The 15531-nt window shown below is 44.0% G+C and overlaps 1 protein-coding gene across 1 annotated transcript in view; it reads left to right on the top strand.

Moving 5' to 3' along the window:
• LOC141113402 (GTPase RhebL1-like) overlaps window positions 1-6991 on the top strand; it is a 46434-nt gene extending 39443 nt beyond the window's left edge. Inside the window, exons 10-12 of the mRNA XM_073606459.1 lie at window positions 1659-1706; window positions 1792-1876; window positions 6881-6991. Coding sequence (XP_073462560.1) covers window positions 1659-1706; window positions 1792-1876; window positions 6881-6991 — 244 coding nt within the window. The remainder of the gene's footprint in view (window positions 1-1658; window positions 1707-1791; window positions 1877-6880) is intronic.
• The last annotated feature ends 8540 nt before the right edge of the window (window positions 6992-15531 follow it).

The raw sequence follows: 15531 nt of genomic DNA, 5'->3' as shown, positions 1-15531 counted from the left end.
GGGTGATCAAAGGCTCTGAGGGGTTCATGCTGGGACTTGCAGTCCTTCTCTTTTGGGAGGGTCACATCCATCAAAAGTTAGACTACAAGTCCCAGCATGAACCCCTCAGAGCTGAGGATGAGACACCCCACCCCACCCCCAACTAGTGGAGGACAAATCCCAACATGAGCACCTGAGATTTAAGAAAGTGATCCCCTCCAAAAGTGAAGGACTACAAGTCCCAGCATGAACCCAGCTAGAATTAAGGGGCCAAGCCCAACCCCTGAAAAACAACCCCACACCACAATCCCCCCTCCACCAAATGATTTGGACCAGAGTCCTGACCCCAGCACGATAGAACACCTTTGGGATGAATTAGAGCGGAGACTGCGAGCCAGGCCTTCTCATCCTACATCAGTGCCTGACCTCACAAATGCGCTTCTGGAAGAATGGTCAAACAATCCCATAGACACACTCCTAAACCTTGTGGACGGCCTTCCCAGAAGAGTTGAAGCTGTTATAGCTGCAAAGGGTGGGCCAACTCAATATTGAACCCTACAGACTAAGACCCCTTTCATACTGAGGCACTTCAAAAGCGCTCAGTGCTTTACTGGCAGTTTAGAAGAGCTTTTCAGGCGCTTTTGAAGAGCTTTCCTTTCATTTCAATGGAGAAAGGCGTTTTTTTACCTCCCCGTCAGCGCACTGCCCCAGTGTGAAAGCATTCATTGATTTTAATGGAAATAAGTTTTCGTGAGCTTTTCAGGTGCATGAAAAGCGCCTCAGTGTGAAAGGGGTCTTAGGCTCGATTCACACCTATGCATGTTGCTTTTGAGCCTTTCTGCAGTGTTTTCTGCGTTGCTTGCCGCGTTTTTGAACATGCGTTCTTAACGCGTTTTTGGCGCGTTTTGCGTTTTTTTTGTTTTTGTTTTTACAGTGATTTTTTTTTATACTGTATACAGTGTAAGAAAAAAGAAAGGGAAAAAAAATGCAAAACATGAAAAAAACGTGTCAAAAACACGGTACTTGCGTTTTTGGATGCTGGTCCATTGAATTCTATTACATGCAAAACGCTGCATTTTGCATGAAAAAAAGTCCCCGACCCTTTCCAAAAACTCAGAGGCACAAAAATGCATTGATGTGAACATGTTCCATAGGAACCCATGTTACAAAATTCCCATGCATTTCTGCAAAATGGATCAAAAAACGCGCTAGTGTGAATGGAGCCAAAGACTGGAGCGCCATTAAAGTTCATGTGCGTGTAAAGGCAGGCGTCCCAATACTTTTGACAATATAGTGTAGTATGTCAACCCAGAAAATACTTGATTTGATTGTAGCCGTATTAGTGCAATTGTGACAGAGAAAGTTGAGTACTGTCCGTGATACTTTTTTTTTATAAATACTGTCCGTGATACTTTTTTTTATTTTATTAATATTAATAATTTTATTTTATGTTATGTTAGTGCAAATAAAAAAAAAGTATCACGGACAGTACTCAGTTTTCGCTAACCCAGAAAATAAAAGAGGAATGGACAAATTAAAGTAAATGTAAAAATAAAAGATTTCATGTGTGTGTAAAGGCAGGCGTCCCAATACTTTTGGTAATATAGTGTATAAGCTTAGTTTGATTTGGATGCAAATGGAGCTTCATTTCATTTGTTTTTTTTTTTTTTATGTTTCAGCATGCCCATTGTTCTTGTGGGGAACAAGAAAGATATTCCAGCACAGCGGTAATTCTCGGATTATTCTGTTGTATTTTCTTGATAGCGTTTGGCCATTTGTGATGAAAACGTTCTATTTTTTGTTGTTCTTCAGTCGTCATGTTACACATGAAGATGGCAAGAGGTTGGCGGAAAACTGGAATGCCCCATTCATAGAAGTATCCGCTAAAGACTCCGAGGTAAATCTATAGAGAGTAAGCTGACTACTTTGTTATTTGCATGATTGTGAGACATTAGTGTCCAATGGTAGGGTTGAGAGTTAAGCCAATAATCAACTTCTGTTGAACATGGACAACCATACACTGATCTGGTCCCTGCTGAACTGGACGAATTTCGATCCTCCTTTGGTCACCTTTGGATCCCAACAAAACAACACACCTTTTAGGAACAAGAGGAGAGGAACACACGGTTAAAAAAGAAGTAGCTTCATAATTTCCAAATCATGAAATCCCCCAAGGGGCCAAGTTCATGGAGCACTTGGTCCCATTCTGATCTGTGCTGTGGTTGGTGACCTAGAATGGTCAACAGCAAGGCACCTTTTCCCCACCGCTGCTCAGCAGAAGACAAATCTTTAATTGGGTGTCTGTGAGATCGGCCATCCTTGGCAGCGTGGACACATGCTGGAGACGAGCTCCATCATTCACCACAACAGGTGGAGAGGGGCCTCTTGTGTAGGCATTCATGGGGCAGCGGTAGGCAGCATCATCCAAACGTCACACTCGAAGAAGGAGCTGCCCGCAGACGTGAAATTGAGCAGCACAAAGGACAACAGCAGAGACGGAAAAGAAGAGGAGGTGACATAGACACATGTGGGTCTCAAAACTGAGAACTCCAGCAGGGATCTCAGCAGAGGACTGAAGATAATCTGGCATCACACAGTATAAAGCTGGCCCTACACCTATAGATTATCTGCAGATTTTCTATGGTTAGATGGAAAAAGTGCAACAGATTTCTCCATGTTCGCTAAACTGCGTGGATCGAGGAATCTCCCACTTTTTCCATCTAACCATAGAAAATCTGCAGATAATCTATAGGTGTATGGCCAACTCTGTGTTTCTCAACCTTTTTTCAGTCAAGGCACCCTTTAAAATTATGGACAGTCTTGAGACGCCCTATTCTAAAATGTAAAAAACTATTCTAATAGTTTTACATAATGCAGTAACATCTATACATGTAGGACACCCAAAGTTAGAGGTGATTTATTGATTTATTCTTCCAAAGTACATTTGCAAACTGGTACTGACTAATATTCCAGTTTTTCTCATCTCCCTCAGTTTTTCTCCATCACTTAGCCAGCAACTGACATCCTCCTTATCAGCTGATTATGTCATTGGTCATTAGGAGGTTGGCAGCTAGAAGGTCGTAATGGTGTACAATGAAAACCTGTGGCTTTATGTAACTAAAAGGCAGGTTTCCTTCCCCCACTGGCTTGTATACAATTTTGGGGCAATTTTTAGGCATTTTGTCAAGGCATCCCTGAAGAAACCTCAAGGCACCCTGGTTGAAAAAGGCTGGTATAACTAAAAGTGATCATTTTCTTAAAATGCGCCAACATAAATTGGGCTTCAGCCTGGGGAGGAGCTGACAGCCAGCAGAAACAGAAAAAAAAGATTGCTTTTATTGCACATTGCTATTGCTATAGATCAGAACATGACCAAGTGCTCTATGATTTGCAAAAATCATAATTCTGATTGCACACAAAATTGTCAGCCAGTTCCTTACCATAAATAATGACACCTGGGGTACATCAAACACAACATAAAGTTTCCAGGCTTCTGATGGTTCAAAAGGTTTGTAGGTTCACCCAGCCAGTCGGGTTTGCATGGAATTCCTCGTTTCTCCACCTTTATTTAGAAGGGCTTGGTCGGTAGTGGCATTGGATCTGATGATCCGGAGAGCTGTAGGTTTTGTAGTGTCTATATAGCAGACGGGCGGACCTTTCGACCGGACCGGTCCGACGGACTTCCGACGGACTTTTGGACGAACGGACTTGCCTACACACGATCACACCAAAGTCCGACGGATTCGTATGTGATGACGTACGACCGGACTAAAATAAGGAAGTTGATAGCCAGTAGCCAAAAGCTGCCCTAGTGTGGGTTTTCGTCTGTCTGACTAGCATACAGACGAGCGGATTTTTCGACCGGACTCGAGTCCGTCGGACAAATTTGAAACATGTTCCATATCTAAAGTCCGTCAGATTTTCGACCGAAAAAGTCCGCTGCAGGTCCGATGGAGCCCACACACGGTCGGATCATCTGCTGGATTCGAAAAGTCCGGTCGAAAAGTCCACCCGTGTGTACACGGCCTAAGAGAAAAAGAAGACAGTGACAAAGCTGTTAGGTACAAATATTTTATTTCATGTACATTACCAACACAGTATTTTACTACTGCAATTAGACCGCTGGTGTGTAGAATTGGCCAGCAGTTGGATAACTTTAATGAGCAAAACTGGGCCCAATTGTACTAGAGAAAAAGAGCACAGGCAAGTGATTTACTACAGAAATTAAGAGACTGCAGGTGATACAGCAGTAGCACAATTTTCATGAGCAAGACTAGGCCCAAATGTACTAGATATGAAGAGCATAGGTGTGGGTTTTACTAAAAGGAATAGGAAACCTCAGAGGATACATCAGTGTAGAACTGGGCAGCAGCAGGACACTTTTAATCAAGGTGAATAGGCCTAACCGGTGTATGCCTTACTTTTATTTTTTATTATGGGGTAGAGAATGTAAGTGATACCATGTAAGGTGGTGAAGGTCCACACTGTTCTTGCACTTAGTTTTATTTTTTCTTTCAAACATTGCAGCTGCGTGCAGTGTATTAAAGACAGCTCTGAAATCAGCCATTACCACTTAAGGACTGGAAGGATTTGCCCCATTACTGAAAGGCCATTTTATGCAATTCCGCACTGCGGCACTTTAACTGACAATTGCGCGGTCGTGCGATGTTGCACCCAAACAAATTTGACGTCCTTTGTTTCCCACAAATGGAGCTTTCTTTTGGTGCTATTTGATCACCTCTGCGGTTTTTATTTTTTGCGCTATAAAAAAAAGAAAAGCGACAATTTTTAAAAAATAAACAATATATTTTACTTTTTGCTATAATAAAAATCCAAAAAAAAAACAAAACAAATTTCTTCAGCAGTTTAGGCCGATATATATATTCTTTTACATATTTTTGGTAAAAAAATTTGCAATAAGTGTATATTGATTTGCGCAAAAGTTATATTTATTATAACTATATTATATTATGTCATTTTAATATTATTATTTGTTTATTTTATTTTTTTTTTTTACTAGTAATGGCGGCAATCAGCGATTTTTAGTGGAACTGCGACATTGCAGTGGACAGATCGGACACTTTTGACACTTTTTTGGGACCAGTGGCATTTATGCAGCGATCAGAGCTAAAAATAGCTACTGATTACTGTATAAATGTCACTGGCAGGGAAGGAGTTAACACTAGGGTGGCGATCAAGGGGCTAAATGTGTTCTAACTGTGGGGGGGATGGGACTGCCTAGAGGAAGAGACTGATTGATGTTCCTAAGCATTGAGATCTGTCTGTTTACATTAACAGATGTCCGTTCTGTCTCTGTCAGGAGTGTTCGAGGTGGCCGAAGGGCATCGTGCCCCGCCGGCCATGCGCAACGGCTCCGGCGTTGCGCCGCAGGCGTACGCCCCCTAGTGCTCTTAAAGTGGCCGTCATACGACAGCATTTCGCACAGGGGAGCCAACCTGCCGCAGTACAACTGCGGCAGCTGGTCCTTAACTGGTTAACAAGAGAAGGCTGTGTCCCCTCCCTTATATAGTGAGGGGACTGGCTGATCCAACGCCCCCTCCCCCCCCTTATTAGACCTTCTAAGCCTGCTGGCCATGGTTAAAGTGGATGTAAACCCAATGTCATCCTTTCTAAACTACTGCCATAGGGGTTATCTATAAGGATATACATGCCTCCTGCATGCATCTTTACCTGTCAAATGTCTCCCCTCTGTCTGTTATGAGACCCGAAAAACTGCAGATTCTGTGGGCGGGTCTGTTGTCTGGAGCTCGGTGGGTGGAGTCGTGATGTCAGTAGGCGCCCCGCCCACCTCTACACTCCCCTTGTCAATATGCATTTTCTCCTGTGTATTTCTTACATTGAACTTCTGCTATGATCTCTAACATCCAGTGAAAAGACAGGAAAGTAACCACATGACTTCAGCATGCCAAATCATAGTGAGGTGTGGAACAGCCAATCCTTGCAGAGCTGCTGAAGAAAGGAGTGGGGGGAGGGAATTAAAAAATAATGCATGTGTCTTAGGCTAGTGCACGAGATATGTAAATCACCTGTCACTCACAGCAAGGGGGAGGATTTGACAAAGTTTTTCTCTGTTTGTCAAGTTTTATCTCACTGAACAATAAAAGAGGATTGCTCAGAGATGGAACTCTATGTGGCAAGACTGGGCTCAAATGATAGGAAATCTTATACTCTACATTATGACATAAAAAAAAAAAAAAAAAATTACATCCACTTTAAAGGCAATGCAGTGCTTTATGGTTTAAAAAAAAAAATTGCTGAGGCGAATTTGTACATAAACTGGGACTGTGAACTTTGAACACTCAGAATTTGCTGGAAATCCACAATAGAGGTGAATCTAAACCTCATTCTAATTGGTTCCTTGTGCTGTCTTCACCCATCACCTGGTCTGAGCTCTGCTGTACACTGTACAGGGACTGCAAGAGACTGATACCAGGTTAAATTCAGGTACTTGCACTTCTTGCATTTAAAACAAATACATGTCATAATGGATATTAGTTTGTGTATTTTAAACTGTATCTGCCTGGAGTTCAGCATTAATAACTATTTGGGCTGGGTTCACATATTTGCGGTTTGCAGTCCGGTGTTCTGTGTGTTTCTGTTCACCGATTCAGGTGCAAAGTTTTCCCTGAATTCACACCTGAACCAGATTCCAAAATCGCACAGGACCCTTTTCAAAACCGGACATGGGTGAAACGGCTCCATTGAAAGCCGGTCACACTCACATGCTATACAAATTGGATGCGGTTAAAAAACGCATCCAATTCGCATATATGTGAACCCGGCCTTATACTTGCAGTTTGGAATGCTATATCCAATCAGATTTTGCAGAGTGTCTCCTTCATTCAATAACTCATCTGAATCTTTTTTCTGTCTGTAGCAGGAATGCAAAGAGGTTTTTACAAAAATAATTGAGGAGATTGATGGCGTGCCGAGATTGAGATCACTGCCACCAACTCCCGACGAGGGAAGAAAAAGATGCATTATTTTATAAAAAGCTGTTGTAGCTGCAGAGCCAAGCCCGAATCCATGTTATTTCCTGAAGGGAAGAAGTTCTGTGTTTTAATTCAAACTATAGTTACTTATGTTTTGCCTTAGAAAATACTTAAAGGATAAGTTCACCTTTTATTAAAAAAATAATTAAAAAATGCACATTTTTTTGCAGGTAAAAAAGTGCATTTATTTTTATTTTTTTACACGAGCCTGTAATGCCATGCCTGGATCCTGCAGACTCTTCACTGTCTGCCCGTACCCCCAATACAGGCAGGCCTTTACTGAATTGCAAGCAGAATCAATGAACTTCAAGAGCGTTCACCATCGCCGCCCTCGCAGTCCATTGAGAAATACAAGCTGTCTGCCGTGGTGGACATTGGTACTTTGTAGTTCATTCATTCACAGAACGTGTGACTGGAGCCCTGCATGGCCGCACTGTTTTTAAATTGTGACAGCGGGTGCAGAGAGACGATCCCCCGTCCGCTGTCACAGGAGAGGGTGCGGGAACTAGAACATGTTACACCAAAAGGTGAACTTATCCTTTTAATTCCACATAACTTGTCAGCTAGCGGCTGACTGAGTGGTCTGTGAGACCACCCCCACGAGCACTTGCATTTGTTTATTGCAGAAAAAAATAAAGTTTTACTGTTTGAATTTTGTATATGATTCAGGCACATGTGCAGCTGACTTGCGTTGTCTAAATGCTCAGTTCAATATAAATGTTCATGTCTTGTGCTGGCTACCAACTGTATGCCCTTTGAGACCACTTTAAGCAATGCGTTATGCTGGAAAAGTAAAAATAGTTGCTTGTTTATTGCAAGAAGTGAAATAAAGATATTCGAAATTTTGTATATGTATTAAGCACCTGTGTAAAGCCGCATACACACAATCAGATTTTCGGACGACCGTTCGTCCTTCTTTTTTTTTTTTTTTTTGCATGCTATTCTCATGTCGAAAGTGTAGAGCAGGGATCCTCAAACTACGGCCCTCCAAACTACACGTCCCATGAGGCATTGTAAAACTCTGACATTCACAGACATGACTAGGCATGATGGGAATTGTAGTTCCTGAACACCTGGAGGGCTGCAGTTTAAAGACCCCTGGTGTAGAGGTTACTCACAATACGAAAATTTTCGTACGACAGAATTGACGTCATGTGTTGATTAGTTTTGTATGTATTCTTTCATTTCTGAGCATGCGTAGTCTTGCTCTTACAATTTTTTTTTTCCCGTACCAAAACCGTACTAATGAAACGAAAATCAGACATTGAGTTCATGTACGACAAAAAATTTTATAGTCTGCACATCCAGCTTTTGTCTGCCAAAAAAAGGGAACCGGCTGTCGAAAGCACCATACTAACGCCCCGTACACACGGTCAGATTTTCCGATGGAAAAAGCGCGATCGGATTGTGTTGTCGGAAATTCCGATCGTGTGTGGGCTCCATCGGACTTTTTCCGTCGGAATTTCCGACACACAAAGTTTGAGAGCAGGATATAAAATTTTCCGACAACAAAATCCGATCGTTTAAATTCCGATCGTGTGTACACAAATCCGACGCACAAAGTGCCACGCATGCTCAGAATAAATTAAGAAACGAAAGCCATTGGCTACTGCCCCGTTTATAGTCCCGACGTACGTGTTTTACGTCACCGCGTTCAGAACGATCGGATTTTCCGTTAACTCTTGTGCGGCCTTGCGTATGCAAGACAAGTTTGACACAAAATCCGTCAGAACAAATCCCATGGATTTTGTTGTTGGAATGTCCGATCAATGTCCGATCGTGTGTACAGGGCATAACAATCCGAAAATCAGTAGATCGTTCGGACAAAATTTTACATTCGATGTTCATATCGCGTGTACAGCCTTAAGTCACCTGCGTTTACATCCTAAACACTCAATTTAATATTAAAGTGGGGTTCCACCCAAAAAAAAAAAACTACATGAAAAATCCTAAAAAAAATACAAAAAAAATTTGGATATTTTTTTTTTTACTCACCTCTAAATGCCTGTTGCTAGGTGGTCCCTCGTAGTCTGCCTCTTTCAGTGCCTGGGCTGGTGACATCACTTCCGTCTCGGCACAGGAAAAGCTCAGCTCTGCTCCCTCCCTCCTGTTAATCATCTGGGACCCATTACAGGTCCCAGGTGACTGAGCGGCCAATCGCTGCGCATGCGCAGTGGGTGCCAGGCTGTGATGCCACAGCCCGGCGCCCACAGTTGCAATGCCGGCGCCGCTGAACGGAGGGGGAGACGAGCGGGGCTTCGATCCCCTGCATCGCTGGACCCTGGGACAGGTGAGTGTCCAATTAAAAGTCAGCAGCTGCAGTATTTGTAGCTCCTGACTTTTAATTTTTTTTTTTTTTTTTGACAGGCCCTCCTCTTTAATGAGTGTATTAATGAGTATTCCCAGGTAGCAAGCAATTGTGCTGCACGTTTGAAAACAACTTGCTGAGCTATTGCTAGACTTGCCGGGCTTTACAAGTTTGTTGCACATTTGCAGCCAGTCCACATTGCATGACTCCAAGTCAACTTTCTTTGAAAACATTCTGCAGGTCTGCTGCAAGTTCTGGTTCAGTTATGTTGTGCAATAGTCATCCCACCACAGGGGGCACTGTGGCTGAATTTTCATGCTGTAGACTTGCAGAGCTCTTGCTGTAGACTCACCACTGCAACTTTGCTCTTGCTAGACACTTGCCATGCACATTTGCTTCAAATTGGAAAAGTGTCAACTAGAACTTGTGCTTCAAGTGCTTTGCAAGTGTGCAACTTACCAGTGAAAATGTACAGCAAATTACAACTCAACACTGTCACACATTTGTGGCAAGTTATCCTTGCTATCTGGGTTTTGCTGCCTACGAAACAATCTGCCCTTTGAGACCAACTTATGCAGTGCTGTTGGGTCCCGTAGATTTGCCCCAGGTCCTCTTCCTGTTTGGGTGTACAGGCAGCAAGGCGCACGATCACTCCGACAGTCTCACAACTCAATGACCAGGCAAGGGATGTCTTTTTGTGCTTTAACCACTTGCTTACCGGGCACTTAAACCCCCCTCCTATCCAGACCAATTTTCAGCTTTCGGCGCTGACGCACTTTGAATGACAATTGCGCGGTCATACAACACTGTACCCAAATGAAATTTTTATCATTTTTTCACCACAAATAGAGCTTTCTTTTGGTGGTATTTGATCACCTCTGCGGTTTTTACTTTTTATTAAAAAAATGTAAAAAACTGAATTTTTAAAAAAAAAAAAGTTTATTTTTTTATATTTTGTTTTAAAAAATTTTAAACGGGTAATTTTTCTCCTTCATTGATGTACGCTGATGAGGCGGCAGTGATGGGCACTGATAGGCGGCAGTGATGGGCACTGATGGGTGGCAGTGATGGGCACTGATGGGTGGCAGTGATGGGCAGCACTGGCAGGTGGCACTGATTGGCACTACAGGTGGGCATTGATAGGTGGTACTTGTGGGCACTGATAGGTGGTACTTGTGGGCACTGTTAGGTGGCACTGTGGGCACTGTTAGGTGGCACTGTGGGCACTATTAGGTGGCACTGTGGGCACTATTAGGTGGCACTTTTATTGGGCACTGATGAGGCAGATGTGCCTCTTCCACTTGGGGACCGATGTCCCTCACATCCGATCCGCTGATCGGCTTTTTTTTCTACTCGCGCTGTCAGCGTGAGTAAAAAAAAAAAACGATTACCGATCTTTTGTTTACATCATGTGATCAGCTGTCATTGGCTGACAGCTGATCACATGGTAAGGGGCCGGGACCGGCCCCTTACACAGATCGGTGATCAGCCGAGTCTCAGTGACTCGGTGATCACAACGCGCCCGGCGCGCGCCCTGTAGGGCGCGCGCAGGGAGCGTGCACAGGGGAGGACGTCATATGACGTCCTCCCGGGAATGTAGGTCCGCGCTGTAGCCGTCATTCGGCTATAGCGCGGATGCCAAGCGGTTAATGCTCGTTGAACTTGGTTGGGGTGCAGGGTGGGCTTTGGAATACTCTGAATTTAGCGCACAAAGTAACCAGAGGACATGCTTTGCCCTGACTACTCTCTTCAGGGTAATCTCCCTCTTGGCAGACACTAGGAACACAAGCAACACTGGGACTCCAAGCAAAGGCAAATCCCAGTTCAGCAACACTGGAGCGGTCACTCAAGGGGTTAATGCAGCAGTCACTTGGATCTTCAATCCAGGCCTCTACTCACAATGTCCCCAAATATTTTGTTACCTCCATCCAATATCGTCCAGACACTTCTCCTGTGAATCTCCAGGCCAGAACCTTAGTGAATGTGGGTTATAAACGCAGAAGGCATTCTATGCATTAGGATAAAAAGCATTCTGTGTGCAGCAGCCCCCCTAATATATACCTGAGCCCCATCTCAATCCAGCGATGTCCACAAGTGTCTCGGCCGTCCAGGCAACGCTATATCCTGGCCTAGGCCGACAAGGCCCAGGCCTAGGGCAGCACTTTGCAGGGGGGCAGCACGGAAACAGTCCGTGTAGCTTGTGCTAAACTGTTAGTGTAGCGCCAGTCTTATGGGGTGGACTGGGCTGAGAAGCAAATTAGTCTAGCGCCCCCATAAAGTGGCCACACTGCTTCCGGTATGCGGGCAGCTGGCATTTTGCACTTGTAGGGGGGCGCCGCTTCTAATTTTGACTGTCCTATCATCCTGGACCACAAACCTTCCTCACTGTGCTATATGCTTTCTGCAGCACCATTGGCATGGTTATATCTTCTTAGTCCTCTCCAAAAAATTATCAGAAATTTGTGCTTAAAGTAGAACTATAGGCAACACTTTTTTTCATTTTAGATAGAGTAAGGGAGGGTTATAACCCCTGTCAGTTTATTTTTTTACCATCCCTGTCCCATTGCACAGATTTCCCTTCACTTCCTGCCCCATAACCAAACAAGAAGTGAGAGGAAATCTATGCAAATTAAGGGAATCCATTGCCCCCCCCCAGGCCCTCAGAACTAGTGTCCCCACTCAAAAATTTCAGGGCGGGTCTTAAACAGCAAGGGGTGTGGCCTTGACAGGAAGGGGTGGGTCATATTTAAATTAGGGGGTGCACGAGTTTAGTCCGACCTGGGGTAGCACAAACCCAAATACACTACTGCGTCCAGGACTCTCCCTCCAGATTGGCTGAGAAACAGCAGCGGCGCCATTGGCTCCCGCTGCTGTTAAAGTCAGTTAGCCAATCAGGAGAGAGGGGGCGGGGCTGCACAGCGGCTCCGTGTCTGAATGGACACGTAGAGCAGTGGCTCGGGTGTCCCCATAGCAAGCTGCTTGCTGTGGGGGCACTCGAGAGGAGAGACCCAAGAAAAGGAGGATATGGGCTGCTTTGTGCAAAACCACTGCACAGAGCAGGTAAGTATAACATGTTTTTTTTTTCCTTTAAAAATAACAGACTTTAGTATTACTTGAACCCCCTTGATTTGGCTCCTGCTGCTTCCCACTGGGCTGAGACCTCGATGAATTCCTGCAAACTTCAGCTACACTGCCCAAAAGCGCAACAACCCTTTACTGGGCTGTGAACAATTCTTGTGCCGAAACGCGTTAGCCTGTCTTTTTGACTTGGTTTTTCTACAATAAAGATCACAGATGTACTGTCCAGTAGTGCCGGCTCTCCTATTTGATTTTTACCTGGACTTGGGTGTGCCGCTGCATACCTGTTATCTGGATATCATTGCTTAGAGCGGTGTTCACTTTGAGTTTGCTACTTCACACCAGTTATGCCCTCCCCAGCCACCTACTGAGCATTCTCCCACAGGGACTGGCTGAGACTGCATAAATATTCAGGCCAAGGGCCTGCCTCTTCCAGCCCACTACATTCTAGAATCCACTAGAAGGCAGGGAGAAGTAGTCGAGCCTGCAGCCAGTGAGACCCAGACCAGCCAAAAATAATCTTACACTACTCCAATGTTTACAGAGGAGCCAAAAAAAATAAGAAACTAGATGTACCTGAGCCTCTAGTCTAGGAAGGTGCTACACTGCTTTCTTCTGTTTATATTAGTTTAGATAGGCATAAGGTCTGCTAAATGTCAAGCGCTGTTAAAGTATAACTAAAAGCCTAACTTTTTTTTTTAGTTTTGGATAAAGTGGAGAGGGATTAGAACACCTGTCAGTTTTTACTGCTCTCTGGGCCCCCGTTAGGGATATTCACCCTCTACGTCCGGTTTACCATTATCACTGAAAGTGAAATAAAAGAAAATCTCACATTTTGGGTTTTCCCCAGAAAAGTAATAGAGGGGAAATCTTCCAATGGGGACACTAGTTCTGGTGACCTGGGGGTCCCCAAAGAATTTCCTTAATTTGCAGGGATTTCCTCTCACTTCCTGTTTGGCTATGGGACAGGAAGTGAAGGGAAATCTCCGCAATGGTACACAAATGGCGATAAAAAAAATCTGACGGGTTATAACCCATCCTTACTCTATCCAAAATGAAAAAGAAAAAAGGTTTGCCTATACTGCAGTTCTACTTTAAGTGGGTTTTACGGCACTCATTTACTGACACTTCCCACCAGCCAGTCTACTGCAAGATGAAAAGACCAAGGACAGTCACATGGCCTCTTTTTTTCTTTAAATTATTAGAGTAGAGGACTTCAGATAAATGGTAAAATAATGGGAAAAGTCTACACAGCATGCATGGGGAGTATAAAAATATACATACCGCGTTTCCCTGAATATAAGCCCGGGTCTTTTTGGCAACAAAAGACACAGTAGGGCTTATTTTCGGGGTGGGTCTTACCTTGTAATGTGCTGTCTTCTCTCCCCCTCTCCCTCCCTGCCTGTCAGGAATCCCCAGTGGGAACCAAGTTAAAATGCTTGTAAAATCCTATAATCCACTCTAATTCAGTAGTATATAATGTACAATGTGTGTGTTTCTGTAATATAATTGAGCCAAATACTAGGGTTGCACTGATATCAGTATCGGTGCCGATACTAGGCATTTTAGCGAGTATCGGTACTCGCGAAAATGCTCCGATACAGGGGAACCGATACCTTTGCGTTGCGATTGGAGCCCATAAAAAATTAATGAGCTCAAATCGCACTGCAAAGAATCACATGTGATTTGAACAGGAATGCTGTGTGATCCCTGTCCTTATCGCATGCGAATTCCCCATCTTCCGAATGGAACATGGCTTCCTTCCCGCTGAGGTGAGTGGAGTCTAGCTTGACCTCTCTGCATCAATATTAACCCCTTACTGCACCCACCCTACCTCCATACATCAACCACTTCATGGACCGGAAGATTTTGCCCCCATAATGACCAGTCCATTATATGCGATTCGGCACTGCGTTGCTTTAACTGACAATTGGGCGGTCGTGTGGCGCTGTACCCAAACAAAATGTATGTCCTTTTTTTCCCACAAATAGAGCTTTCTTTTGTTGGTACTTGATCACCTCTGCGTTTTTTGGGGGTTTTTTGCGCTTTAAACAAAGAGCGAAAATTTTGAAAAAAATATTTTTTTTTTACTATAATACAGATCCAAAAAAAATATATAAAAAAAATAATTTATGCATCAGTTTAGGCCGATATATATTCTTCTACATATTTTTGGTAAAAAAACCCCAAAAAACGCAATAGGCGTATATTGATTGGTTTGTGCAAAAGTTATCTTGTCTACAGGATAGATTTAGGGACTTTTATTTTTTTTTATTGTTTTTACTAGTAATGACGGCGATCTGTGATTTTTAGAGGGACTGCGACATTGCGGCAGACAAATCTGACCCCAAATTACATTTTCTGGGGACCGGTGACATTATTACATTGATCAGTGCTATAAAAATGCACTGATCAATGTAAAAATGACACTGGCAGGGAAGGGGTTACCACTAGGGGGCGATCAAGGGGTTAACTGTGTTCCCTGGGTGTGTTCTTACTGTAGGGGGAATGGACTGCCAGGGCCATGACAGAGATCACTGCCCCCGAACAGTAGATCTCTGACATGTCCCCCTGTCAGAACGGGGAATCGCCTTGTTTACAAAGGCAGTTCCCCGTTCTGCCTCTGTAATAGGCAATCGCGGGTCACCGGCGAACATCAAGTCCACCCGAAACAACTGCACCAGTGCGAGCCGCCATACAGGTACAGCGATTTGCGCAGCGCTGCCAACCTGCCACAGTATATGTGTGTGAGCTGGTCGGCAAGTGGTTAACTTCTTACTGTACCCACCATATCTCCATATATTAACCAGTTACTACACCCACCCCATCTTCATATAATAACCCCATAGTGTACCCACCCCATCTCCATACATTAAACAGTTACTACACCCACCCCATCTTCATATAATAACCCCATACTGTACCCACCACATCTCCATACATTAACCCCTGTTGCACCCACCCCATCTCCATGCATTAACCAGTTACTGCCCCTCTCCATCTCCATACATTAACCCCTTACTGTGGTAGGAGGGGCTAGGAGGCTAATGTCTGTAAGAGAGCAAAATGGAGGCGAAGACAAAATGGAGAATATGTTTTTCTGTATTTGTGTAGTTACAGCATATTTCTGAGGCGAGCATCCTGTCTCTGAGT

Source organism: Aquarana catesbeiana, linkage group LG12 (genome assembly GCF_042186555.1).
Source record: "Aquarana catesbeiana isolate 2022-GZ linkage group LG12, ASM4218655v1, whole genome shotgun sequence".
NCBI lineage: Eukaryota > Metazoa > Chordata > Amphibia > Anura > Ranidae > Aquarana > Aquarana catesbeiana.
The sequence above is the reverse complement of the archived record's forward strand: the minus strand, read 5'-3'. Positions and strand labels throughout refer to the sequence as shown.